Consider the following 19,837-nt stretch of genomic DNA (forward strand, 5'->3'; position numbering starts at 1 on the left):
TATAGACACACACATATAGACACACACATATAGACACACACACATATAGACACACACACATATAGACACACATATAGACACACACACATATAGACAGACACACATACAGACACACACACTCTCTCTCTCTCTCCACCCTGCAGCTCACCTTACATCTCTCAGTACTTTATGACACGCTCCACATCTCCATCTTCGGCCGGCACTAAGACATGCCCCCTAGACACGCCCCCCTAGACACGCCTCTCTAGACAGAGCTGTGCGGGCCGGACTGAATCAGTCAGAGGGCCGGATATGGCCCGGGGGCCGGACTTTGCCCAGGTCTGCCTTAGAAGAAGGTCCTATAATTAGGTAAATACAGTACAATGTCAAGTGGACAACAACACACAATAAATTCCACTGTTTCATTATTTATGAAAAAAAAAGTGAAGCCAAAATGGAAAAGTCATGTGTGAAAAACACATCTGTGTTTGGGTTTCCCAAACAGAAACCTATACGCATTAAAAATTGGTTATCTGGGAAACCTGCGGACCTCATAGACTATAACGGGGTCTGTGTGGTTTTTGCACAAAACATACACAGAGAAAAGTCCTCAAAGCAGCATATTTCTCTCCACATGTTTTGTGCGGAAACAGAACGGAAACCACACAGACCTCTTTAAAGTCTATGGGGTCTGTGGATTTCCTGATGGTAACCACTTTTTAAAGCATATAGGTTTCCGTTCAGGGTGTTCCCAAGCAGATTCCCCAAACAGAAACCCGAACGCAGATGTGAACCGGGCCTAAGTTCACCTTAAGAATCATCAGAGCCACCTTTAGCAGCAATAACCTGAAATAATGGCTTTCTGTATGACTGTATCAGTTTTTCATGTCATTTTGTAGGAATTTTATCCTATCCTACTTTATAACAATCCTTCATTTAATTGAGACTTGTGGACATTCATTTGCAGTCTGTTAAAGGGGTTGTCCAAGACCCAAGTAAAATAGATACTGATGACCTATCCATCAATATCAGATTGGTCATGGTTTGATACCCAGGCCACTCACTGATTAACTGTTTCATCCACCAGAAGCCGTATTTGAGGTATACAGCTGGAAGAAGCTCTGCTCCTGTTCAAGAGCTACAGTTCCCAGGTGCCACCTGTAAGGCAGTGTTAGGGAACCCTGGAACAGGGACACAAGAGACAGTGAGCCCTAAGCTTATGCCCCCTACTGTCCCGTCCTATTGCCAGGCCCTATCCTACGTAATAGGAGGCAACCACGAAGACAGTCCCTCCCTGAGTATGTGACACACAAAACGCAGACAAGACGAACAACAACAATGGGAAGTCAACTTAGCCAAGGGTCAGTAACAGTCGGGCAATACAGTACCAAATCGGAGTCCAAAAAGAGAAGTCAGTGAGGAAAGCCAAAGGTCAAGTATAATAGAGTAATCAAAACAGAGACAGTAAGAGCAGGTATGCGCACGGCAATAGCAAGCGCTGGTGTGACTGGGAGCCAAGGCTAAATAGGGAGGAAGAACCCGCCCATGGAGTTGACAGGAAGGCAGCTGTCAATCACAGGGCAAGATCAGATTAACCATTAGAGGATCAGAACCAACTGAAGGTGAAGGAGATGGTGTGGTGGAAAATCAATTACCAAAGAAAAAGCATAGGGCAGTGTTCAGACAGTGCAAAGAGAAACCAACTGAATAAATTACAACCGAACACATCTCCTGCGTCGCAGCGTGCGGCCGGATGATGACGCCAACGCCCGGATGGGCAAAGATGTTACACCACCACTGTTACAGCGTACAAAGCTCTGTATACTGCATACAGCTACTGTAGCAGTGGTGGCACCAGAGAACTGTAGATCTGCTTCCCTTCACTTGAATAGGAGCAGAGCTGCTTTCGGCCATACACCTTGTAAATTGCCTGGGTCTTCAAAACCCCTATAAGACCGCCACACAGTATTTCAGCTCTGCTGAGATCCTAACTGTAACTAGGCCATTGCAGTACCTTTATTCTTTTAGTTTTCAGTCATTCTGTTATAGATTTGCTGGCGTGCTTGTTACCATTGTCCTGTTGCATATTCCAGTTTCAGCCAAGCTTTAGCTGCTGGATGCATGGGCTCACCTTTGTCTCTAGACTACTTTTGTATATAGAGATGTTTGTGTTCAACTGAATGACTGAAAAATGCACAGGTCTTGTGGCTGCAAAATACAGACACAGCATTTGTGAATATTATAAGCACATTGTGTTAGCACAATCTTCCTGCAATATTAACTTGCACTCTGGGATATTCCTGAGAATTTCAGGGCTGTCCTTGCCTTGTCCTTACAGCTATGAGGTGTTTGGGCAGAAATTCTGCAACTTGGCAAATTTACATAAATGTTTAGAAAGAAGATTTTCTCTTGAAAACCTTTCTAAACAAGCCATAACCGTCCAGTCTTTTTCTTATTGTATTGTCACACACTTGAACATTTAACATGATAACTGAGGCCTTTAATGCCTTCGATGTATCTCTTCGCATTTTTTCAATTTTTCAGAGAATTGCAAGGTCTGACCTGGGGCTGAATTTGCTCATTCTTGGGAAGATTGTTAACTATCTTGAAAGTTTTTCACTTTTGAATAATCTTGACAGTGAAATAATGGATCTCAAATTATTTCGAAACGAGTTTATAACCCTTCCCAGATTAATGAGCAGTAACAATTGGTTTTCTAAGACCATTGCTGATATATTTCCTCCTTGGCATTGTGCTAAAACACACTTGAAAGCTTCAGACCAGAAAACTGCCAAAACTTCAGCTTTTGATTAACAGCATGTGGCTGCTACTTATCTTCTTACATTCCTATGTAAGGCTAGGTTCACATCTGTATTCTGTTCCCAATTCCGCTTGAAAAATTAGATTTTTCGTCTGGAACCCCAGAAGACCCCATTATAGTCTAGTTTCCATGGGTAACCACTTTTTAAGCAGATTGGGTATTCATTTTTCAGGTCTCCAAGAGGACCCAAAAAGAACGGAAACCCCAATGCAGGTGTGAACCTAGTGTAAGTAGTAAGGGTGTACCTAGTTTTTCACAGACTTCTGCATTTTTGCATGATTTTTGTTATATAAATATTGACACTGTAACTTTTCAGGTTTTGTTGTTCATCTGAGACTGTAGGTCAAGGACCAGATGTTTTTTTTTTTATCTTGTTACGCTTTGATGCGTAAAATCATAGAAGAGGGTGTACTTCATTTCTCAACTGACTGTATCTTCCATAAGCTTTTTGTCTGATGACATGTTTGTACTAAAAGATGTCTCTGTGTTTCCAGGTGACGCTCCTTTCTGCACACCGGAGCAGTATAAGGAATGTGCGGAGCCGGCCCTGAGTGAGTCATGCAATAATCTTCAGTGCACACTGCACATTTATACCTTGCACAGACCTTTGGGTAGCTGCATTTGTTCTAGGATAGAAGAGGGAAGTATTACACTATATCTTTGGATGAATAAATGATGTGTAGATAATCTCTAATTTTACAGCTATAGACCTGTGCAGACCTGAATGAGAGGCTACCTTGTCTGGTTCACTGGGATGCATTTATCAAACAACACATGTTTAGGAGAAAAATGCACAAGTGGTACGCACCATCTTAATTTAAAAGATGCATAACAGGAGTGTGGCTTAACAACTTGCAATATTCCCACTATATTTGTACAGTTCAATACAATACAATAATATATGGCAAACAATGCTTTTTTTCCCCATTTCTAACATAAAATAATATGATGTGGGAAAGGAGGACGCTGCTGCAAAAAATACACATTGCAGCCAATAAGTTCTCTGTGAGTGAGCCCAATCTTTTAACTATATTATATCTAATATAATAATGCTCTATTGAAAAGCTATTTTGTTAAAGCCTTTGTTGACCAACTGACCAAATTCCTCGGGTAGCTGTCGTTGTCCCAATTGATATATGCTAAGTGCTAGTGACGAGGAATTGACACCACACACAGAATGCTGGTATAAACTCCTCTCATAGCAAAGTAGGAAGCGCACTGATACACTTTATTAAGGCAAGATGGGGTTAATATAGCAACAAAAATGGGGAGGAGAAACATCACAACATAAGTCCTCATGTTCAATCCTGATTGGTGTAGTATGGCTTGATTACGTAGAAGAGAATCATAAGCAGTTCCATATATAGCCAGCCATTCCCGGTCTTGCCCTATGCCTCTAGGAAGTTGTCTTCTGGCAGCAAGCCAAGCATATGTCTTCTTGCACTCAATAGAATCACTTCCTGGATGCAGGCGCCATCTTGTCACGTAGCCTGACAGCATATATCTTAAAGGGGCTCTATCAGCAAAATGATGCTAATAGAGCCCCACACATGCGTGAATAGCCTTTAAAAAGGCTATTCAGGCACAGCTAAAGTTATTTTATACTACCCCCCAGTTTTAAAATAATACCCTAAAAAAGAATGTGATCTACTTACGCATCGTGCACGCTGGGCGGGCATTCAGGGTGCGCCGTCTTCTTCATCCACGCCTCCTCTTCCTCCGATGTCCTCGGGTCCCGTCCTCCTCCGGCGCTCGCGAACTGGCATTGATATAAAAAAAATGGCCTGGGCGCATGCGCAGTAACATGCAGCTTCTACTAGGGCCACTGCGCAGGCGCCCAGGCCATTTTTTTTAATCAATGTCAGTTTGCGAGTGCCAGAGGAGGACAGGACCCGAGGACATCGCAGGAAGAGGAGGCGTGGATGAAGAAGACGGCGCACCCTGAATGGCCGCCCAGCATGCACGATGCGTAAGTAGATCACATTCTTTTTTAGGGTATTATTTTAAAACTGGGGGGTAGTTTAATATAACTTTAGCTGTGCCTGAATAGCCTTTTTAAAGCCTTTTTAAAGGCTATTCATGCATATGTGGGGCTCTATCAGCATAATTTTGCTGCTAGAGCCCCTTTAAGCAGCATATATATTTCTTATCAAAGATTATAATGTTTTTGCAGTATGACAGCAAACAAAAGGAATACATGTATTTTCTAACCTTGTCAGTATCGCTGTACAGAATAAGGTAATAAACCCGTTTCTAGCCAGAAGTGGCCTCCTCCTCCCCACCCTCCATAGATTTTTACGCGCTCATTCTGAACGTGTTTTTACGATCAGAATGAGCGCACTGTAACTCCGTGTGAAGGCTCCCTAAGTTCTGAAACTCTGTGAGTGAGAGAGCTTTTTAACTATATCAGATTTAATAAGGAACAAGGGAAGTTCATAGGTGTTCACCGCTCTGTAGTGTCATTGTAATCCTGGTTCCATTGCTCCAGTGCTTGGAGTGTCTGCCAGCTCAGCAGTATGCAGTAAATAATCCAGGAAAATGAAGTATTCCAAAGTGTGGAATCAAAATTTCTTCTTTATTGATTATCTATTAAAACTTCAAGAAGTGATTATTGCTCACTATATGATGTTTTAATGGATTATCAATAAGGAAGAAATCTTTATTCCAAGTGTTGGATTACTTCATTTTTTTGGATTATATCTAATAAAATAAGACAGTGTTCTCCCACTGTACAGAACGAGGCAATACATCAATTACTAGTCAGTAGCAGCCTCCTCTGAACTCTCCATATACTTCTGTGTGAGGGCTGCACATCTCTTAGACATTAATATTGATGGCCTATGTTTAGATAATCAATACCAGATAGGTGGGTGGCCAATCCCTGACACTTCTACTAATAAACTGCTAATAAGTGCTGCGGCCTCGTCATTGTGTACCTAGCACAATGTCATATATATGTTGGCCCAATACACAATGTATATCAATGTGTCAAGTTATCAAGAGGCCACAATACCGGTCCGTGTGCTGTGGTCCCTTTGAACAAGTGGGCTGCTGGTTCCCTCTGATTTCATATTGAGGACCTTTCCTAAGAATTGTTCATCAAAATTAAAGGGTTATTCCCATTTCAGCAAATCATAGCTGATATAGGAATAGCTGGCCCGCCAGTATAGGATGTATGGAAACAGCCAAACAGGGCTGCTCTGCACTGCTTCCATAGCTCCAATAGAAGTGAATGTGAGCTGGGAAAAGTATAGTTCCACTATGCTACACTGTTTCCAGTAGCCCCAATACAACTTTATGAGAGCTACGAAAATTATGCACAAGAGCTGCATGTGGCTGCTTCCATAAATCCCACCTAGTAAATTCAATGAATTAATGAAATGGGAAAAATTATTTAGAATCATGGAAAACCCCTTTATAAATTCCTTCACTACTTATAATATTACATGTCACAAAATATGTCAGTAATGAGCCAGAAGCTACGAACCATACTGATCTTAAAAACAATGACATAAACCTTTCAGCATCTCCAACTACTTACTTCCTTCAATAGGTGCCACTTCACTGATTCTTACACAGCTGACATTTCTTCTCTAGCCCTCACCCAAGTAATCAATTCTATTACTTTCTGCACAATCATACTCTTTATGGTCAGGTAGGTGGTTCCTGGTTGGAATAGGCAGAAAGGGGCCGCCCACCTGACAGTAGACAGCCCAACTGTGCTGAAACTAAGGGAACTGATAGCTAGGGAATGGTAAGGGCTAGAGGAAAAACTGTGCTAGAATCTATGGTGGAGCTGCACCAATTGAAAGATGCAAAGAATTGGATTTGGAGGAATGGAGAACAGTCCTCTTTAAGATCAATGGCAGATTCACTCAGATATGATGGTACCCCATTTAATCTGATACTTTCCTGGGGACCAAGGGTCTGTCACCTAATATGTATAGTTCTCTGATGCCTTTTGAGGCATTGCACTGATCTTTTTCACTGCAGCTTAGGGAAAATACAGTGCAGCCATTATGTAATATGTTCTTCCCTGCATAAGACAATGTGGTCTCTTTAAGGCAGAGCACTGATATGTTGGCTATTCATATACTGGGAGATAACATGCATTTAATATGTATGGCTCACGCCTCTGACCCATCAAGTACCAATGGCAGTAATGGTGTCTTATAGTTTACACAATGCCTATCTGATGAAATCTGATGTAGAGCAATCATCACATCTCTTATAGGTGCTAATAACCCACATATCACATACAACCTGATTATGTCATTCCGCCTTCTATACTTCATCTCGCCCGCTAATGGAAATCAGCCAGCATTTCTTGAGGTTTATTAATTATGGTCTCATTGTTTCTGTCTCAAATCTGTTTTCTTCCTTGTTTAGGCAGCTTTAATAATATTACATCTTTTCAGTGCAGCTTCACAGAATATAATTATATTTGATCATTCAATAAAGGGAAAAACAATGAGTTTGACTTTCCCAACCCCTGATCCATAGATTACACACATTTTCTTTCTTTATCTACCTTCAGACGGAACATAAATTTGCAATTCCACAATTAGCTCATTTTACATATAAGTAACACTAATGTGATGACAGATAATGAGTAGTGTATCATCTCCATTAACATCTCCATTAATATGTCATCCTCAACACAATGAAGTATTGCAAACTATGGCCTTGTTCACACAAAGCTAGGCCTATAGACTGTATCTCCATGCATCTCATAATCTAACACGGACCTACAGATAGTTCCTTATCAGTTTATTAATGGGAAAATTAAATAAGGAAACGGTACCGATAGCTCTTCAGCGGGGGCACAGAACGGGAAAGCTGAATTCAGCGCACTGTCAGCTTTCTAGCGGTGTATTACACCGCATGTGCCCAAAGGATATGAAAGGTCCTCTTTAAGAAAGCCTAACAGCGATATATTATTTATAAAGGTGAGAGATAGACAGCTCTCCCATTCTCTTATGGAAATACATAATGTTTCTGCGACTACGCGGTTTATTATAAGCCCAGATAAATCTTATATTGGAGAGTAGCCAAGGAGGAGGAGGTCGCTGGGATCGGTAGGGTGCGGAAGTAATATAGAATGTGAGGCAGGCTAACCATCTTAACTGAATGGACTTTACCTATCCTATGAGGCAGTACCAAGAAATTAGTTCTTTGTAAAGCTTTGGGAGCAATGTAGCATAAGTCCATTGGAAATGGGCATCTAGAGAATTGCAAAGATTAATACTGAGATAGGGCAAATACTTAGCCCTAGTCTGGAAGACAAAATTCAAGGCAATCAATTTAGCGGTCAATGTTGGTATGCTACAGTGAAGAATTTCTGATTTAGAGGTATTAAGTTTGAGGCTAGACATTTGGGTAAAACAGGAAAGAGTGGCAATCAAGTTTGGTAATGAAACTAGTGAGTTTGTGATGGTTAACAGCATGTCGTCTGCAAAGAGGCTAGATTTATATTCATGGCTTCCAATTATCACGCCTTTAATATGGAGGTGAGAGTGAAGAGCAATCTCCAGGGGCTCTTGTCAGGTCCCACGGCAGATTTGGAGAGGAGTTGGGGAATCTGTAGGGAGTTTTAAATATGCTATAGCGCAACATTAGAGGGCACGAATTAGCCTCCGGCAAGCATCGGAAGTGTCTGTGATCACCTTCTGCTATTCTCTATGTGTATGAGTGCAGGGAGGCTGCTGTGCTGCTGACTCATCTCTCTGCTCTCACACACATAGAGAATAGCAGAGAGGGTGCACACAGACACTTCCAGTGCATGGAGAAGGCTAATTAGCATATGAATAAAATCGGGCTCATTCAAAAACTACTGAGGCAATTTACATACAAAAGGTAGGTGTGGAATAGCCTTTCTAAAGGCTATGCAAGTATTTGCTTAGTTAAAAATGACTTTTCCCAATGATACAGGCCTTCTCAATGTCTAAGGAAAACAATGAGAGAGATTTATGACAGAAGTTGGCCCAGTGGATAATATTATAGAGTTTTCTGATGCCTGTCTACCAGGGATAAATCCTACCTGGTCAGTATGTATGAGGGATGGGAAGAATCTGTTTAAATAATTAGCAAGGACTATCTTACTATCTAAGTTTAGCAACAAGATGGGTCTATAGTTAGCAAGAGTGGTGGTATATTTACACACACACCACTGTCAGCTGTAAACTGGTTATAATCCTAATTCCAGTACCTTGTAGAGGTGATTCTACTGCAGGGGTAGGGAACCTTGGCTCTCCAGAAGCTGTGAAACTACAACTCCCAACATGCTCCATTCACTTCCATGGGAGTTCCAAGAACAGCAGAGCAAGTATGCATGCTGTTAGTTGTAGTTTTGCAACAGCTGGAGAGCCAAGGTTCCCTAACCCTGTTAAACAGTTTTCAAATATGCCTCTGTTATTCAACTCATATTTTCATGTAAATCCTTATTTTATGCAAATTATGAGAAAAGTGTTTTTCCCTGGACTCTAGAGCTGAGATTAAAGGGGTATTCCCACGTCACATACTCGCCAGTCTTCACTGCTGTAAAATCTTCTTTCTTCCTGGTCTCTTGCATCATTTGGTAGGTGGGGTTTCACATGCAACCTGCAGTTTAGCTCCACCCCCAAAATAGTGTGTAGCTCCGCCCACCCATATTGGACTATGAAGTACAGGCAGGAGCAACTCCATTCTGTGTTACATACAGAGACTGCCTGTCTCTGCCATAATGAACACAATTGAATTAGCTAGCCTGATAACTGGGAGAACAGAAGAAATGAAAGCAGCTCCTCTCCCCTATCTGAGAGCAGGAAGCTAGATCACGTGGTGTAGACACAGGAATAGCTAGAAACACAGGCTCGCTCCCTGCACTTATCCCCTCCTCCCTCCCCCCTGAGAGCAGGCAGATACATCACTTGACTTTTGAGCAGATAAGTCAAGGACTGTGTCAACAATGAATTGAATAAAGTAAGATAAAGGACAAACAAAGCAGTTTTGCTGAAGCAATGTATTTAGGAAAAGTCTTACATCCACATTAACAAGCAGTATAGATAGGATCCTTGTGATGGGACAACCCCTTTAAGTTAAGGTACACTTTTCTACTCATTTGCATATGTATAACACCATGCCTTAAATAAAAATGTTGCTCCAAAGCTGAATAAAAGAGGCATGTTTGGAAACTGAAGAATCATCTCTATAAAGTACTTGGATTGGGTTTATAACCAACTTACTGCTCACAGATTCCTTTTAGAGAAGTATTTCTATCTTGAAAAGGGTGATAACCAGACTCTGTAAGAGAAAGCCTGGGGGATCTCTTTTCTCAAGAGGTGCAGGTACAAGAGGTAAAACCTCTATTGTACATTTAGGCTAGGACTACAGGGGAGGAACACATTACAGAATTTTCTATTTTTAGCTTTTTGCTGTATCAGGCAACCTGCAGTTTTACTCCTTTGCATTGCAAAGGATAAAGGTCATAGGTGTAACCAGTATGCTTGTGCTTTGCTGGTTTGATTGCAGCAAGTGGATGCTACTATTGTAGATGGCAGTGGGTTAGCCACCAGCAAGTCTGTGGTAGTCAACCCGCTGCTATTATTGCCTGTGTTGTCCCAGTCTTGCTGATGTGCCATAAATGGTTCAGATAGGAGTACCACTTTAACTTCAATTAAAATTGGATCCCGTCCTTAGCACTAAATATACAGCTCATGCACAACATCACTATTTCCATATGAACACCTAGCCTGTACACACAATAGTAGTACACAGACATTAATGTGGGCATGCTCTCATTTTACCATACAATTGTCTTCAGCTTGTCATACCATTCTATTGTATTATTTTGCTAACAGCAAAGAGGTAAAAATCAATGTTTCCCTGTTTCTGAAGGTTTACTGACAGAGAAGGATGGAGGATTCTGTACATGCACAATGCCCTGTAATCTTACTAGGTACAACAAGGAGCTGTCCATGGTGAAAATCCCTAGCAAGACATCTGCAAAGTACTTGGAAAAGAAGTTTAACAAGTCGGAGAAATACATTTCGTACGTATGGAGTGTAGGAAACTTGAGGAGATGATGATGATGAAGCGGGAAAATGTAGAGATGTCCTAGCAGATCTGACATCTATAAATGATCCTTTCATGTACATTTATAATTATGAGATATTCTTCTTTGAAGTGACAATTTCCATAAGTAGGCTGCACTACTGAGATATTCTAATGACATGTTTCCTTCTCTTTTACAGTGGATTCAAGGGCTGTAGGAATAAATTGGCTCACACATAATTGCTAAGTGAATTAATATATAGTAGTAAAATTAAAGGAATTTGCCAGGGCTCAATAAATTGAACTGATGACATCTATGGGCCCCCACATGGCCACTGCAGGCACTGGCTTCACAGGTCATGTGCAGTAGTCAGGTATACCCTAGGAAAGAGATGTAGTTGTATTTGTCAAACAAATGAAGATAGATAAAATGATGTATGGAGTAAGACATTTCAGTTAGGTTAAGCTACAAGTCTGAATGTAATTCTAGAAATAGGAATGCCCCTTTAAATATACAAGACGTCAGAACAAATGCACCAGGTACCAAGACAAAATCTAAAGATGAATGGCAGCTATACAAAACGTATAACAAGATGCAAAGAAATAAATAGGCAATACATTTTGCATCCATTATCTGGGGGAGCCTGCTGTTGTATTGCACAAAGAGGTCCTTCTAGTGAGAGTAACACTGAGTCTTGAGCACTTTCAGTTCCAGGAGGTTTACCAAGCATACAGCTATGGTGATACAACCTCCTTGTACCAGTCAGTATATATCTGTGTCAACGGAAACCAGATCCTTCTACTTAGAAACTAGTGAATTTATTTCTATACTTTCACAAATCCTCCCATTCTACTTTATTAAGGTGAAGATGAGTAAGTGAGCAGCAGTTCACCAGAACTCCATAAAACTATGGGGTCAAGCAGTGGAGCTGAGAACTTTTAGAATATTACAGTCTTCCACTACAAAAATCTGTTCTAAACTGGGCCCACACGGTGGCTCAGTGGTTAGCACTGCAGCCTTGCAGCACTGGGTCCTGGTGTTCAAATCCTGCCAAGGGCAAAAAAACATCTGCAAGGAGTCTGTATGTTCTCCCTATGTTTGCATGGATTTCCATCCCGTATTCCAAAGACATACTGATAGGGAAAAATGTACATTGTGGGCTCTATGTGGGGCTCACAATCTACATTTAAAAAAAAAAAAACCTCTTCTAAACTACTTATATGCTGCTATAGGGCTGGGTAGTGACATTGTGAGAATACCTTTCAAGTCCAATGTATCTGCTGCTAAAAAAAATCACGTTTTGAGGGTACAACTGGGTGTCGAAAAGTCGAAACTTTGATATGTGTAACCACGCCCCAGATTCATCAAACTGCTTATTTTCATATGGAATAAAAATGTAATTTCTAAGCAGTGAGATTGCACTTTAACACAAAAAAGGGATGTTCACTATGTTATTAGTAGCCACTACAACAGCATGTAAGTGGTGTAGAAGACATTTTGGTGATGGTAGACTCCCTTTACAAAACAGCAATTCTAGAGATGGACACAGATTTATAACTATGAACAATAAGACATTGAGGAAAGCTGGTTGAATGTGTTGAGCAAACCCTGGGGTAGGCATTTTGTCATGTTACAAATCATACTTCATGAAACATTCTAGGGTGGTTTGATCTAAAAAAAAAATGGCAGCTGTGTGTTTTGGTGTACTGGATGCTTCTAGATCAGACACTAGTGTTTTCCTATCTTAACAGGGAGAACATACTTGTCCTGGATGTGTTCTTCGAAGCTTTGAACTATGAAATCATAGAGCAGAGGAAAGCATATGAGGTCGCCGGGCTGCTTGGTGAGTTTACACGCTACATGAAATCCCCGGGTACACCACAGCGTGAAAAAATACATGACCGTAATAACATCTGAAACCTGAACCACTGGTTTAGATATTCTGGCAGATTATATGGAATAAAATGGGGCATCATGTTATCTGGGATTTCAGGAATCATGTAGTAGAGTATCAGTAATAGGTATATATCTACCTGAAGATCAAGAGCTTGGTTTAAAACTGAGACATTGATATGATAAAATTCAATATCAGACTTGGTTACCGCTATGGTGTCCCTTACTTATATTTATTCTTGGGTTCTCAGGGGTCAGATGGTCGCTGATGGCATATAACTATTTAATCCATTCTTTTGTTTAGTTTTTAGAAGATAGGGGAAATGTATAAATCAGAGCTTTTACCTTGGCAAAGGGCACACCTAAACTACGAGCTGTAGGTGCTTCGCTGAACTGAATCATGTTCAATGACTAGTGTCAATCAGGGATAACATGTGAACATCAAAGGGAACTTTACGTCATTCTCTATTCACCCCTATAATGTCAAGTGACAATCCTCTATACTTAAGTAAATGCTCTTCTATGAGTCGTGAGTTGTAGCCGTGGTGAGCACTGCTTGGATAATGATAGTGACAAATTATTTTTTCTTCAGGTGACATTGGTGGCCAAATGGGACTGTTTATAGGTGCGAGCATTCTGACTATCCTGGAACTATTTGACTACATTTATGAGGTGAGGGGCAACATCTAAGCTGCTTGCTGTATTATACAAGTCACATGATAGCTTCTCTAATGCCTTTATTTTTGCAAAGCCTGACTCTTTCATAAATGGCTGACAGACATGCTCAGACAGAACCAACAAAGCTTATCTAATTCATGAAAATAGCTAGTGACTAAATGCCTATGAAAGTAAAAACCTACGTATCTAATTAATTATAAAATACAATAGTTGTATAATACACTGCTCTACAAAATAAAGGAAACACTCAAATTACACAACCTAGGTCTGAATGAATGAAATATTCTCATTGAATACTTTGTTCTGTACAAAGTTGAATGTGATGACAACAAAATCACACAAAAATCAACAATGGAAATCAAATTTATTAACCAATGGAGGCCTGGATTTGGAGTCACCCCCAAAATTAAAGTAGAAAAACATACTACAGGCTGATCCAAGTAGCGCCGGATCTCCCATGAGGCGACCTGAAGCGAGCGCTTCAGGCGGCGCTATGCCAGGGCCTCAGGGAGGGTGGCATTTTTGCTAACCTAAGCCAGTCCAGGACAAGCTGTCCTGACAAGCTGTCCTGGACTGGCTTAGCACCGAGCAGTGGTTTGGGGAGGCCACTGGAGCAGCCCTGCTCCAGAAGCCTCCCCTCACGCTCAGGCAGAGAGCAGGCAGTCTCCGGGCCTGCTCTCTGCTGACGAACGGTGCTAAGCCCCACCCCCTTCAATTTGCCATGCCCCCTCCGCTCAGCCACGCCCCCGCTCCACCACCTCCCTATGGGGGGGGGGCGGCTTTCTGTAGTTCGCCTCGGGCGGCGAAGGGGGCAGGTTCACCTCTGGATCCAACTTTCATGTAATATCCTTAAAACATGTCAGTATGAGGCTGAGTAGTGTGTGGCCTCCACGTGCCTGTATGACCTCCCTACAACACCTGGGCATGCCCCTGATGAGGTTGCAGATGGTCTCCTGAGGGATCTCCTCCCAGATCTGGACTAAAGCATCTGCCAACTCCTGAACAGTCTGTGGTGCAACGTGACATTGGTGGATGGAGTGAGACATGATAGCCCAGGTGTGCTCAATCGGATTCAGGTCTGGGGAACGGCTCCAGCTCCTGGGATACATTGATGATTTTTGTGTGATTTTGTTGTCATCACATTCACCTTTGTACAGAACAAACAATGAGAAGATTTAATTCATTCAGATCTAGGATGTGTTATTTGAACGTTCCCTTTATTTTTTTGAGCAGTGTATAATTAAAAATAATTCATTTATTTTGAAGTCTGAGTCGGTAACTTTATTTTCCATCCAAATCTGGCCTCATTTACAATGATATGGCTCCAACTCTAAGTTCTCTAACTGCACAGCTCTGTTATACCTGGTATAGTCATTTTCCCTACCAGTATAAGGTGCTGTTAGCACAATTGCTGTAGGGAAATTGACCTGAGTATTGAGCTGTATTACATGAAATTTAGAATTGTGGTAAAATATCCTGTGGTCTGCTGACATGTTCAAAGGACACCAACAAGGAATTGTGCTAACAGTATATTACAGGGATTACTTTATGGCCAAATCTCAGATATAGTGGTCAATGTGGTTGTTGGAGTGACTTTACCCAAGACATGTGGTGCTGTGTCTTCACCCTTACTATAACTTATTAGGCGATATGCTGCCTGAAGAATTGTGCATCATTACATTTGGTAATGTTCCCTTACATTGCGAATGGGTCAGGAAGAGTTTAAGAAAAATCATTAAAGGATCTCGTTTTCCAGCAGAAATGAATACGCCCTCCTATGTGAAACCATGATGTGACTTATGTGCAGATTTCCCAGTTTGATAATAAATAAATGAGTTTATGGACGGGAAGGGAGAGAGAAAGGTGTTTGTAAGTGAATGAAACACATTCACATGGATACTCACACCTATCTTTCATAGCAGTGGTCCAGTTTTGTCAATGGTGGTATCATATCAACAGAATTTGCGGTTATTCTCTTGTCCACCTGCTAGTCACGTTTCTTTATTTTGCTACATATTAACATGGAGCATTAGTGCCTACGGTCAGTCACCCCACCCCATTGTTGCACTGCAAGAGCATGATGCTGCCCTCTGGTAGCAACACACAGTGAAACTAGTAATGTCTCATTGTCACAGAGTTTTACTTTATGGCTAAGGCCTCATGTTGCGGAAAAGCAGCTTTTTTTGTTGCAGATTTTGTTGCGTTTTTTTTAGCCAAAGCCAAAAAAAATTGATTTGCTTTTCACATACATGAAAAGCAGATCACCCATGTACAGCACATCACCCGCAAATCCGTGAAAAGCACAGACCTCACACACTGTGGATGTGGACGTACAGTATGAATGAGGCCGAAGAATGATTTTTAGATTTAAAAATGTACAGGCATGCAAGGGTTAAAGTATGGGAATTAATAGAATATTAGCACTTAGCAACTAATTAGATCCCAGGTATAATGTATAATAAGTCACCTGAGTCGTTGCTATGGACAACTGTGTCACCATGGATATAACGTAAACCTACATTATAATTAGGTTTATAAAGAACAGTGAGCTGATTATATTCCACCACTCCCTAACAACTATTAGCCTGTATACAGTTCTGTCTGTGCACCACCCCACCAATTCCACTGCCATACAGATTATCCCCATTCTCCATTACATATTATATCTAATATAGTTACATTTCCATCTCCACTATAACAGTATCCTCCAGTCTGACCTTAGAGCAGAGATTGTCTTCACCAAACAGCCCCTCAAATTTCCAGTAGAAATGGATCCAACTGAGAAACTAAAGTGTCAATTCACTACTCCAAATATAATAATATAATCTCAATGTAGATCCCTTATGATAAGCATACTTATGTATTCTAGGACGTCTTCATGTTAAAGCTGTCACTTCATACAGTGGTCTGCTGTCCGATAGGCGCCTCTGTACTTTTTCGATTTCGCTCATCACTTTGCTGGTACTGTAAAACACAGCATTCTTGCATTCAGGGGTCTTAGTCCATTGGACTAATTTTATTATCAAGCCTTGCACAGCAGAATTGTGCATTGGGCAACTTTTGCACAAAAAAAATTATGACATTTTGCATTTTTACACCACTTTTGAAAAGTAGGTGGGAAATTTGGTATTGTTAGCTTATCAAACCAATATTCAAAGGGGCAACATGGTGGCTCAGTGGTTAGCACTGGAGTCCTGGGTTCGAATCCCACCAGGAACAACATCTGCAAGGAGTTTGTATGTTCTCCCCATGTTTGCATGAATTTCCTCCCATTCTACAAAGACATCCTGATAGGGAAAAAAATGTACATTGTGATCCCTATATGGGGCTCATAATCTACATTTAAAGAAAAAAAACAAAAAAAAAACAATATTCACCAGATAAAGGCTGAGGGCCCAAGTTACAGAAACGCAGCTTCTTTTGTTGCAGATTTTGCTGCATTCTTTTTGAGCCAAACCTAGGAATGGCTACAAAAGAAATAAATATTTAGGAAGTTCTTATACTTCTACCATCTGCTCAATCCACTCCTGGCTTTGGCACAAAAAAACGCAACTAAAAAAAAAAAGAAACGGTTTCAAAAAAATAGGGCCTCAGCTTAAAAGCAACTTTTTAAGCCTAAGGACCCACATTGTGGAAACGCAAATATTTTGTTGCAGATTTTATCGCAGTTTGTTAAGCAAAAGCCAAGATTGGCTACAGAGGAATAGGAAATCTATAGGAAGTTTCTTATATTTCTACCTGTTGTTCAATCCACTATTGGCTTTGGCTCACAAAAACATAACAAAAACTGCAACAAAAAAGTTGCATTTTCGCAACGTGGGTCCTTAGCCTAAGAAAGTTGCAAACATTGTCAGAACTTCTCTCCAGCAGGCAGTCAGCTGCTGGTGTAGATCTCTGGTATATCTCAGGCCAGATGTCTGGTGTGAGATATAATATATCCGATGGGTTCAGGCGTCCCCACCCTGGCCCACCTAATTTCTCAGCTGTCTTAAAAAGTGATGAGCAGACTGAAAAAATAAAACTGATGTTGTGCACATGAGTCCACATGGGGACCCCCCGAACGGAATACCAAACGCATTTGCAAGAGGTATGCCAGTAAAAGCACACAGACCCCATAGACTATAATGGGGTCCTTGTGCTTGCCGCGAGATCTCCGCAGGAACATGTGGAGAGGAAAGTACTTCACAATCTACTTTCCTCTCTGCATGATTCGTGCGGAGATCTCACAGCAAGCACATGCACCCCATTATAGTCTATGGGCTGTGTGTGCTTTTACTACACACCGCTTGCAGATGCGTTCAGTAGTCCGTTTGGGGGGTTCCCCATGCAGACTCCCCGAACGGATTACCAAACGCAGATGTGAACGAGGGGTTCGGCACAAATCAGTTCTCTGGTGTAGCAGTATTAGTGATTCCTCCCCCTCTCCCCCCACACACACACCCTGTGACTTTCCATAACTTTGGCACACTTTACATCACTTTAAAAATTCAGTTTGTATTAATAAAAGGAGCTTTGTAGTTTACGTATCCCTTTCCCCTTTAAGAAGAGAAATGGTAAATTTAAATATACCATCTGCAGCAACTTAAACAGTAATTCCCTTTTCATTTGCCATTAATGTCCATAATCTTTGTAAGAGGAGACTCAGCATTTTTTTTTAAGAACGTAACAATCCAAGGCGCTCAACCACTTTTCTGCTTGCTTGATTCAGGCCTCAGGGTAAAGTGTCTTAATGCTGTGCTGAATTACAGAGAGATTCATAGTTCACTGATATAAATGTGAGTCTGTTACCTCTATTCTCTATAGGCAAGAGTTCATTGACTTACATATTTTCCTCTTCTTCAGACATTTATGGCATATCTGTAGAACGTGAGACCCCCATCTGTCTTCTGAATAGTGCTATACACATGGTTCTTTCCAATGAAGTTGATGGGAATTACGGAAATTCCAAAGTACATTGTGCTGTGACCTTCACATTATCGTTCTAAATTTCTGTTACTCTGTCATGAGATGAGAGCAATGGACATTGTTGCCGATAGATTAATGGATGCAGAAGAAGCCCCATTCACGTTAGTTGAAAAAACACAACCAAAGCTTTCCTCCATCATGTTTCTTTACTTTTGTAAGGGAAGAAAATGTCTTGCATGCAGGACTTTTACTTCCAAATGAAAAGTAAACAAATATGACAAAAACTTTGCTAGCTTTATTTCTTTTACTTTAGAATCAATAAGGTGAACGGTGCTCCATCTACATCAGTCGCTCTATTGCCGTTAATGTCCGTTGCCATCTTCCTATGACAGATGATGTAACGGACATTAATAACAGTAGTGAACAGAAGATTTCTGTGGGTGCACCACTGCTCCATTCACAAAAGAAACACGGGTGATTTTTCAAGTGGAAAGGGATATTTTTTATTAAGGGTGCATTCACACGATGTATTTTGGCTCGTAATCTGGCACGTATACGCCGCGGGAGCTTTTGCGGACCGTATACACTCCCATTGATTTCAATGGGAGCTGGGATCGTATACGCGGCGCTATTTTGCGGCCGTGATTTTGCCAAAATTGGTGTTGCTTGGCTGATGTACATCAAGGATATATGACGAGCTTAACACTAACCTGTCTGTTGTTTTCAGTTGATAAAGGAGAAGCTGTTAGATCTCCTGGGAAGAGATAATGAGGAAGGAAGACACACAGAAGATGTGGTGAGTTCTCCATTGTAAACTATATATCATGCAGTACCATGAGGTTTCATGATATCATTACACTTCTAAAACCCTAAAATCTGCAGTGCAGGTAACAATGTATGTCTGCTTTTCATCCAGAGTACGTGTGACAACATGCCAAACCATTCAGAAACCATTAGCCACACTGTGACAGTGCCACTGCAGGCTACGCTGGGGACACTGGAAGAAATTGCCTGCTGACGCCTTGAAAACACCCTTTATTTTGTGCCAAAATTATAGTGGACACAGCATGGTGTGTGGAGAGGGATCCTGCCCTGGACCCTGGAAGTAACAAGAGGGGACTGAAAGAAATCTGTATACTGCCAACTGTACACAGCCCTGCATGCCTGCAGTGTATATGGCACTGATCCTCATATGATAAGTGAGGAGACACCCTCACAGACACACAACGCACACACATTGCGCTATGTCCAGCTCCGTGTGCTGAGCGGGTTCAACAAGGGGTTTTTATATAACAAAAAAGAAAATGATAAAATAAAAATTCATACAATGGCAAAAAATTGTAAATTGTGTGTTTTAATTTTGAGATGGAGGAGAATAAGCTTAAATCATAGTACTCAAACTGAAAACACAAAGCATAAAACTAATGTATCCTGCTAGAAAACATTCTTCTATAGTATAATGTGAATTTCTGTACCTATAATATTAACATACAGTATTTGCTAAGAACTAGCAATGTCATTAAGAGCTT

General features: G+C 41.1%; 1 protein-coding gene across 2 annotated transcripts in view; it reads left to right on the top strand.

Moving 5' to 3' along the window:
• ASIC2 (acid sensing ion channel subunit 2) overlaps positions 1–19,635 on the top strand; it is a 560,786-nt gene extending 541,151 nt beyond the window's left edge. For both annotated transcript variants that reach the window (XM_075277142.1, XM_075277141.1), the window contains exons 5-10: positions 3,295–3,351; positions 10,676–10,829; positions 12,584–12,675; positions 13,318–13,397; positions 19,036–19,104; positions 19,225–19,635. In XM_075277142.1, coding sequence (XP_075133243.1) covers positions 3,295–3,351; positions 10,676–10,829; positions 12,584–12,675; positions 13,318–13,397; positions 19,036–19,104; positions 19,225–19,326 — 554 coding nt within the window. In that variant the 3' untranslated portion in view covers positions 19,327–19,635. The remainder of the gene's footprint in view (positions 1–3,294; positions 3,352–10,675; positions 10,830–12,583; positions 12,676–13,317; positions 13,398–19,035; positions 19,105–19,224) is intronic.
• Positions 19,636–19,837: the final 202 nt, after the last annotated feature.

The sequence above is a fragment of the Leptodactylus fuscus genome, chromosome 6 (genome assembly GCF_031893055.1).
Source record: "Leptodactylus fuscus isolate aLepFus1 chromosome 6, aLepFus1.hap2, whole genome shotgun sequence".
NCBI classification, from domain to species: Eukaryota; Metazoa; Chordata; class Amphibia; order Anura; family Leptodactylidae; genus Leptodactylus; species Leptodactylus fuscus.